A 9,852-nucleotide genomic window follows, 5' to 3' on the forward strand; every position below is an offset into this window, starting at 1 on the left:
GGGCCCCCGGGGGGGGGAGGAGCGCGGGAAGCGCGGCACAGGCCCAAGAGGGGGCAGGAAAGCCCAGAGGAGGGCAAGAGGCCCCAGAGAGGGCAAGGAGCGTGGAGAGCACAAGGCAGGCCCCAGTGGGGAGTTGCCTGGGGAGGCAAGCCCAGGGACCCTGATAGAGGGGCACAGGCTGCGTGACTAGCCCAGAGGCGCCGGTAAAGGGGCGCAGGTTACATGGCAAGCCCAAAGGGGGCCGGTAAAGGGGCGCAGGTCACAGGACCAGCCCAGAGGCGCCAGTAAAAGGGGCGCAAGTTGCACGAGCAGCCCAGGAGTGCTGGTGAAGGGGCGCCAGGCGCGTAATAAGTCTAGGAACGCCTGAGAGGGGCGTCAGGGCATGCCAAGCCCAGGGGGTGCCAGGTGTGTAACAAGTCCAAGGAAGCCAGAGAGGGGCACCAGGGCGTGACGAGCCCAGGGGCGCCAGAGAGGGCGCTAGAGGGCGAGGGACCTAATAAGGTCCAGGGACAACTGCGAGGCTTGGGGCATGCTGAAGGGGAGGTAGGAGGCACGCATTGCCCATATGGAAAGGGGTGTATTGGGGCACCCACGGGAAACAGAGGAACAATACCAGTGCGGTGTCTAGGGGTGATAAGAGGCAGCCTCCCATACTGAACTTCATAACAGCAAAGACATGACGGGCGAGTTGAGGGTGCTGGATCACCTTAATTGACACGGCAGGGGGCGCTAGCGAGCTCACGGCCGCTTGCAGGCCCCATTCCGTGACAGGCACAAACTGGCAGAGTGGTGCAGGGCACTGCCCTCTCCCCCTCAGGCTTTTGGTTGTGGCCAGCAGGCCACATAGAATCAATTGCCCTCCTCCCTCTCCTCTTCCCCTCACCCCCCTCAACAGCTTCCCAAAACTCCCTAAGTGGTCCTCCAACCCAAATAATTACCCACCCCTGCTCTAGAGGGACTAAGCATCGCAACAGTTTTGTTTCAGTCATTAATCTGAATTTCATTCTGCCATACAGTGCCTCCTTACATTTGGTAGAAGATTGAGCAATAGGAAATCTCTCACTTGTGTATTACTCAGAAATTGATGCTAGTACTGGTAGGCACATACCTCTCTTTGTGTGAATGCTGAGCAGCTAACTAGTATAGCATCGTGGATCCAGAACAGGTGCAGTGGTGTAAATGCAACTGCCCCCCTTTAGTTGATGCCAAGGGAGCATTAGTCAGGGACTTCTTTTTAAAGCCTTGAAGCAAGTAAGAATTCTTCCCCTCCCTTTCCCTTTGGTAGTCAGTGGCATCTCCTCTCTTGTTCCCTCCCTTCCCCTCTTCTCCCCCACATATCACTCCTGCTGTCCCTGTTTCCTGGAGCTGTGGCAGTGGGTGGGTTTCTCCTTCCTGCCTGGTCCCCTAAATGTTCCTTTCTGCTTCCCCTGCTGATCCTTGCTCCCTGTGGAGCCTGGCTGGAGCCAGGCAGAAACAGTATTGAAGTCTGTCTTCCCCCTACCCACCATGGGAGGAGAGGGGACATGGTACTGACCATGTAGGGCAAGGGTGGAGGGGATGAAGAAGAGGTAGATTCTTACCTGATCAAGAAACTTAAAAAAAAGTGTTTGTTTGCTGCTCCCTCAGGGTGATCCCTGTCCTGGCTGCCAAGAGAAAAAGAAGTTGGGAGCAGGGGTAGCCTGTGCAGGTAGCCACACCTGCAGCACCAGTTGCTGCTCTTGACCCTTCCCCCACCCCATATGACAAGTTCCTGACTCTGCTCTTGGCATTGGTCCATGTCTTGATTTAGATGTTTTTACAGGTGCAAATTCAAGACCAACTTGACATGTCCATTTGGGATACGGTGAGAAAAACCGATCCAGGGGGAACTCAATTTGTCTTTGTGATCAGCATATGTATCCAAAGGGGTTGTAGAAGGCCACTGAACTGGGCATTAAGAATAAAGCTGAGCAGAAAAAGATAAAATCTGAAGGATGGTTTGGTAGGATAAATCCACAATCCCTTTCCTCTTCATTTAGGTGCTTTGCTGTATTCTGAGGGGCATGGCCCAGGCCGGCATACTGGAGGCTGTCTGTGGTTGCTAGGAGTCTGCTGGGAATAAATGAGCTCAAAACATGGAGAATTTTCTCAAGCCTGAAGTACAAGATGGCTTATGGCACTATGGACAGGGTTGAGAAGTCAGGAAAGATGGGGCCCTTGATCCAAGGTATTGTTTACATTTTGGTTTACAGTATGTTTGGGGAAAGTGGGTAGGCTCATTCAGAACATGGAAACTGGTATTAATGGACAATCCCTTATTTTACTAGGGGGAGGGGATAGCTGTCAGGGAGAACTGAAGTCGCCCAGTTCCTGGATGCAGGCAAAGCAAAACTTAGAATAAGTAAATCTTTCTATGGTGCTTTCTCTTGTCAAGATTTATTTTATTCATAAGATTTTATTACAGCTAATTTGTCCCTGCCTGCCTCCTTTGCCACATGCAGCCTTGACTCTGCAAGAGCAGCATCCAGAGCAATTAGAGTGAGGGGAGAAAGTGGTCCCTAGTGAGACCAGACACTTGCACTCCATTCGCTTCCTGTTGGTTCTTTTTGATGAGGGTGGCCCCAAAATGGCAATCAGAATTCACCATACTTAATTGAGACCAATATTTAAGTTGTCTGTTGACTGTACAGTGACTTACAGATAGCACCAGAGGTCCAGTAAAAGAATAAAAGTAAGTCTGTCACAACTACTAGGTTGGATTGTGACAGATATTTAGTACAGATACATTTCTTAGATTTAACTTTCTCCCAGTTTTCCTATTGATGTGACAAACGAAACACTATGTTTTCCATTGTGACTAGCCAACACAGCAGAGCATTTTTTTTCTTTTCACTGAAGCGGATGCTTTCTCATGCAGCAGAAAGTGCATTAGCTGTTGCGATAACTTTAAAGAAAAGTTCAACTCTATTGTACGTCCTTATCCCAGGTCAGAAAGATATCCTGACATTTGGAAGAATACTCAACTTTGCTGCATCTGGCAGTAACTGCCTGGATCCTCTGATATGCCTGTAACAGTTCAAAGTTAAACCATGTTTCTCAAAGTGCACCAAAAAAAAGTAAGTGCAAGTAATTGTGGAAGGGTGTGTTTCCTAGGATGAGCTGAATTTTATTTTTTCTACTGTTGGCAATTTTTTTTTTTCCCTAAATGGAAGCGTAATCAGGCCTGAGAATTAATAACGCAAACCTCTTCACTCTGGGCACATGCCTGCCTGGTTTCTCTTCAGTTCAGTTTTGCTACTGTTGACTATAATTGCTTTTCAGAACCTGGGAAAGAACTTGCATGTGAGCTTCCCAGAGTAATATATGAGTGAAGTTACACTGACATGAAACATGATAGTTCAGCAATGGGAGCAAAGTTAGACCAACTCCGAGTTTGTGAAAAAACCACTGTATGCCTCAACATGAGACTATTTTAACAGCTGTCCAATTCTAAATATGGCCGTTATATCTAGGGCAGTGATTCTCAACCAGGGTGTCACAAGATCCTCTTAAAGGATTGCCTATATGATTCACAAAGTAAACCCAAAAATTGCAACTAGGACCTGTTGAGATCTTTTTGAGTTCTTTGCAACAGAAGAATTGCTCTATTATTTTTCTGTAGTCAAGATACAAGTGAAAGTTAGGAGCTGGCATTTTCCAAGTAGTGCTTTGAGTCTAAAGAGGTTTAGAACCATTGATCTAAGCTTTACAGTGTAGATGAATGTTTTGTCATTTGTGAATGTGTTAACACAGTCACATTTCATGGCATTATGATTTAGTGTCATACCTGTAGTAAGAAACTGATTTGTGTAATTAGTTTAAGTATAATTAAGGTTTTTATCATTGTTTTAATGTTGTGGTCATTTGCTTGTTGCTGTTAGAGTACACATTTAAATTTGTATTTTGGCATCTCTACTTACTTTTAGTTCCTTATGAAAATAAGGGAATTCATTTTGTATATCTCTAGTGCTAAAAATGGGTTTGCGACTGTGGGGGGGACGATGAATGAAGTTCAAAGGTTGGGAATTTCAGCAGTCTCACTAATTTGGACATGCTGTTTGTACTCCAAGTGCCAAGGTATACATTGACAGCATAACTAGTCCAAAGTACTTGTGCAATATAGCTATGTTAATATTGTTGGAGGACTTTAATCTTTGTATTTTCTGACCTTTGCAGTGATATTCTTAATTATTCTTATTCTTAACTATTATCTTCTCTTTGGACATCATTGCTCCATACTAACTTGACTATCACCGGATTACGGAGAAGTAGCCCATGACAAAGCCCTTGCTTTCTAATGAAGGAGGAATAAGGGATTCACTGTGGGTGTATTCTGAGTGTAACCTGTTTTATTTATACCTGATCAGAATTTCTGAAAAAGGGACAGTTAAAGAGTATGCAGAAATAACTTTATTTCAGATAGTTCAGGCCAGCATCAATGCTGAGTCCAAGAAAGTAACTCTGTCTCAAGGAGTGACTCAAATTACAGATTTGGGACTTGGTCTACAGACATACCTCCTCCCAATAGTTGCTCAGAAGGAGGAGGTCCATAAACGTCTCCCAGTTTTTTTTTTCTTGGGGCCTCCATCTTTCATTGTCTTTGGAAAGATTAATAGATGTCTGATACATGTGAAACTTAGTCCTGGGCCTCTGGCTGGTGGAAGTAAGAAGCAGTGCTGTCTGGCTTTTTTGCCTCCTGTTTTGATATATGCATCCTGCTTTATGGTTGCAAAGGCCCTTGCCCACCCCTTATTTAGATCATTTATTGCCTACTAATGGAGGAATAGGTCTAGCTTCCCTTAAAGCTGTTGCCGTTTGCCTAGGGATAGTTAGAACAGTGGTTCCCAACCTTTTTAGACCACGAACTGGCAAATTGTGGACCAGAAGTGACCATGGACCAGCAAGCTGTGGACCAGCATTTTGTATGCCAGTCACTTCCAGACTTCCAATCTGGCAGCCAACCTTCCTGTAGACCAGCAGCCATGGCCCGGGGGTTGGGAACCACTGAGTTAGGGAACTACAAAGTGCTCACTGTTCCCATGGTGTCTGCATGTGTCAAGGATTACACCAAGAAAAAGTACTAGTTTATGCCCCACCCTGGTTTTTGGGGAGCTTTCTTTTTTTGCTACTTTAGGCTTCTCTGAAGCATATACAGGTATCTTTCCAATAGTTTGTCCTGCTTTTCCTTTTGTAAAAATAGCAAAACTGTCAAACTTGGTATTCCTTGTTTTGTCTGACCTGCAGCAGTAGACTGAGCACTTTGGTTGAAAGGATGGGAGTAGTATACTTTTTAAGAAAGAAATCTGATGACTCAATTGCATATAAGACTTCTAACATGTATTTAACTGAAACAGAGGTCTAACAAGTTTGACAGAATAAATGTCTATTTCATTCAGGTTCCACAACCTTGGTATTTATGAATCTTCTTACTGATCCAGTCATTTATAGTGTCTCGGCCAACTGGTTAGACAAGGCCTCTGATCTAATGTAAAAACCCAAGTAGATCTTCGCCTCCACCCCCACAGTCTTTTATTTTTTTAATACATTGTAGACCTTTTTAAAGCATCTGAAATGCACTTTTTCATTTCAGATCACCTTTAAAGCCTCATCTACACTAGTCTTTGAAGCATATTTGAGTTTGATTTTAACATAGTAGCAGATAAACTTAAATTTTAAATACAGTTTCAGGCAAAATGGGCTTCAACCAACAAGATGGTGAGCTCATATTGCGAGATCGTGAATGCTTTCAGTGTTTTCTAACAAGTAAGAGTATGTGGTGCTCACAGAATATCTGGGTCTAACCCAGGATCTGATTTATTGGTACAAGGAGGGGCAAGCAGAATCATTTTGAAAAAAGTATACTTCTACCTACATCGTAACCGTAGTTCTCAAATCCAAGACAGTGCCTAGCCTTGAATAATTTTCAAAATCAGTTTTAGCCAAAACTTTTGCTCTAGTCACACTCTTAAAAACCATATTACCTCAACAAGAATTTTTAAAATATATTTTACTAACACTGAGACTCATTTGCACTTAAGTTTTGCTGGCATAGCTGTGGTGTTTAGTAATGTGGACACCCGTAACTAACCTAGGACACCCATAACCCCAGCAAGCCTTTTGCTGGTCTAGTTCAGTTAATTTGGGGAGCTGGTTTAAGCGATGCTGATGGAAGATTTTTTTCCTCTTGTTAATGTTGTTTCCTGATGCAGTATACTGGCACAGTTGCTTATGTATAGGCAGGGCCGGCCAACAATTTGATGTGAAGAAGCCGGTGGTGGCTGGGGGGGGAGGGGTGGCGGTGGGGAGTGGGAGAGGGAGTGGGAGTGATCATGCACGTGGATCTTCTCTGGACTCTCTCAAGCTTCTCCACATCCTTTTTGAATTGAGGAGCCCAAAACTGGGCGCAGTACTCCAGCTGCAGCCTCACCAAGGCCGAATACAACGGGGGAATGACATCTCAGAATTTGCTGGAGAAGCATCTATGGATGCAAGCCAGCATTTTGCTCACTTTACTAGCCGCAGCATCACACTGAAGGCTAATGTTCATCTTGTGGTCAATCATGATCCCCAAGGCCCTTTCATCCATAGTGCTAGCCAGCGTAGCACTGCGGAGCCTATAGGAATGTTGCTGATCTTTCTACCCAAGGTGGAGAACCTTGCATTTTTCGGTGTTAAACACCATCAGGTTCTCATCCACCTGACCTGCTGTCAAGGTCAGCCTGGATCGCCCTCCTGTCCTCAGGTGTGGATGCTTTATCCCAAAGTTTGGTGTCATCGGCGAACTTGGCCAGTCCTCTTCTGACTCCAGTGTCCACAACGTTAATGAAGATGTTGAACAAAATAGGTCCAAGGACAGAGCCTTGGGGGATCCCGCTGGCCACAGGGCACCATGACGATTGACTTCCATCAACCACCACCTCTGGGTCCGACTATGGAGCCAATTCCCCAGCCAACAGATCGTGGTGGACCCGAGGACGCAGTTGGCCAGTTTTGCCAAGAGGTGATCATGGGATACCAGATCAAAGGCTTTTTTGAAGTCCAGATATATGACATCAATCTCCTCTCCCTTGTCTAGGTAATAGGTCACCTGGTCGTAAAAGGAAATGAGATTGGTCAAGCAAGACCTAGCCGCAACAAACCCATGCTGGGTATCCCTCGGGATGTTGCCATCGGCCAGTTTGTTAAGAATGGCCTCTTTGATAATTTTTTCTAAGACCTTCCCCGGGATAGAGGTCAGGCTGATGGGCCTGTAGTTAACCGGATCCCCTTTCCTCCCTTTCTTGAAGATAGGTCCCACATTGGCCTTCTCCCAGTCTTCGGGCACTACACCAGAGCACCAGGAGTTCTCGAAGCTCAGCCCCTGGCACGGATCTATGATGCTGGCCAGCTCCTCAAGTACTCTGGGGTGTTGATTGTCAGGGCTGGCTGACTTGAAGGTGTCCAGTCTCTCAAGGTGTTTCTTCACGACATCAGCATTGATGGAGGGCAGGAGATCTCTCTCTCCCGGGCCTCCCTGTCCCATAATGGGCATGGGCGTCATGTGGGACTGGTGAAAGACCGATGCAAAGTACCCATTTAGTAGGTTAGCTTTTTCCTGGGTGTTGGTTGTCAGTTGTCCCATCTGGTTTAGTAGGGGTCCAAATACTGCCCTTGCTTTTCCTCCAGCTCCCCACATATCTACAAAAGGATATTTTTATTGTCCATGCTACTAGTAGCCAGTTGGAGTTCCGTCACAGCCTCGGCTTTCCTGGCTTGCCCTCTGCAGGTCCAGACCAGTGCGGAATGTTCCTTCTTGGAGGTGGATCCCATCCTGCATCCTTTGTAGGTCTTTCTTTTTAGACGCAGGAGATCCGCTAGTTCCTCTCTGAGCAAAGGGGGCTGCTATGCCCTTTTGCTGCCTTTCCTCCGAGACGGAATAGCCTCAGGTTGTGCGTTGAGGATTGCTCCCTTGAGGAGCAACCACTCTTCCTGAGCTCCCCTCCCCCTGGGGTTGTGGTCCCTTAGGGCCTCACTGACAAGCCTCCTGAGCTTGTCAGAGTCAGATTTCCTGAAGTTGAGGACTTCTGAGTTGCTGACTTGAGTTGCCAGCTTTACAGCGGATGGTGAAGGTAATCACCCAGCTTCCCTTTGATCATTAGGTCACGGATTAGATCGTCTCCGGTTGTCAGTAGCAGGTCAAGCAGCTCTTTACCTCTCGTTGGCCCATAGACTTCTTGCATCAGATGGAGGTCATCCATGCACTTATGTGGGGGCCAAACTTTTTGACAGATGTGCCACAAGGTAGCTGTGTGTGCCCCTTGTGGCACAGGTGCCCTGTGTTGGCCACATTTGTCATATGGAAAGGAACCATCCTTAATCTATTTTGCTTTATTTTCACCAATGGCAAAAATATTCTGTCCAGCTTCTGAGGAAAATCCTATCATTAGTTTATTGCCTATGAATATTAAGTATGTTGACCCCCACTCTAAGTTTATCCAATTCCAGACAGCACCTTCTACTAAACAGTAACTCTCTTTGCTTCCAAAAACTGCTTGTCTCTTTGTCCACTACGAACATGTCCTTTGACCTTAGCCTCAAGGATTGCAGCCTGTAACACCTTGATAGAAGCTGTTCTTTTAACATGTTTACTGTAAATTTGTTAGGGGTCACTTGTTAGGGATCGCTTGTGTCCAAAGATAATTATTTAATTGATTAGAGGATGTGGAATTTTAGAATATTAGTCTTAATATTCTGTTCCACCAAATGTATTGTGTGGCTTTAAAATTGGGAGAGGACTGTAAGTGGTTGTGATACCATGCCACTTCTCTGTTCTGAAAGGACAAAAGTTTATGCTCGTCTCTCCTTCATATTTCTCTTCTGGAATGATATTGTTACAATAACACCCAGAAAGAATTAGGTGCTGTATAAATTTACAATTTATGATGTGACTGCATAGGAGAACATATAAGCGCACAGTTGTGGCGGTAACATGTGGACAGGTTCTTTTTCAGATGCTAATGGACGTACACTCCTTAGCCATTACTAGTTAGTCTATTACTTGTAATCGTTGTGGTAGAGGAGAGTGTTTTGGTTGTTTCTGTTTTGCCGTTGAAGGGTTCAGGAATGAAATAGCTATTTAAGCAAATGTGGCCCGCCTTGTGCTGTGGTTGCTTTAAGTACAGGATGGCACCAGACAAAGGTTTACCAGACAGCTGGTTTTGGTTTCTGAAAATACACTTGTATTTTTGGGGGACTTTCTCTTTAGCAAAAATGAAAAAGTTTACTCTGCTTGATTTTTAACTGACCCAGGCAGGTTACCAGAGCTTTTTTGACTCCAGTGAAGCTATGGATATCAATACCTATTAAGTTTAATATTGGAGATGTTAACCCAGGCAAGAATCTCTGTTGACCAGGTTCTTTTAGTATTGACTAGCAACTGTTTATTAGGACATTACTGATATCCAGGATGTTTCTAGAGCTAGATTGGTACATACACACGGACAAACACAACTGATGGTTTACCTTTGCTTGACAATACTCAATGGTGAAACTGCTACAGTTTTTCAATTGCATTGTTGGCCAAATGGCTTGGTTGCAGCAATGGAAGTGACCGTGATAGTAGTATCATGCTTCCCTTTGCTAAAATTATCCACAGCAGCAGACTTATATTTGTAGACTCAGAAAAGTCATGCTGTACTGGTTTACTTCCTTTTCTCGTATGGAAGATGTTTTTCACAGCACAAAGGGGTAGTGATTTTTGTTCCTTATAAAATAGTAGTGAGGGCTTAGACTTCACGCTTCCTGAAGAGGGCTGCCGAATTGCCGTTAGATGGATTTTTCAAGACCGTACCAAGT

General features: G+C 45.1%; 1 protein-coding gene across 3 annotated transcripts in view; it reads left to right on the top strand.

The window, feature by feature from the left end:
- MEMO1 (mediator of cell motility 1) overlaps window positions 1–9,852 on the top strand; it is a 51,936-nt gene that overhangs the window by 16,887 nt on the left and 25,197 nt on the right. The window contains exons 1-2 of one of the 3 annotated variants that reach the window (XM_019549754.1): window positions 2,057–2,206; window positions 2,966–3,099. The exons of the other annotated variants lie outside the window; for them this stretch is intronic. Coding sequence (XP_019405299.1) covers window positions 3,069–3,099 — 31 coding nt within the window. The 5' untranslated portion in view covers window positions 2,057–2,206; window positions 2,966–3,068. Of the gene's footprint in view, window positions 1–2,056; window positions 2,207–2,965; window positions 3,100–9,852 lie in introns of those variants that run through there. 3 annotated transcript variants of the gene reach the window in all.

Source organism: Crocodylus porosus, unplaced genomic scaffold (genome assembly GCF_001723895.1).
Source record: "Crocodylus porosus isolate Cpor-Errol unplaced genomic scaffold, CroPor_comp1, whole genome shotgun sequence".
NCBI lineage: Eukaryota > Metazoa > Chordata > Crocodylia > Crocodylidae > Crocodylus > Crocodylus porosus.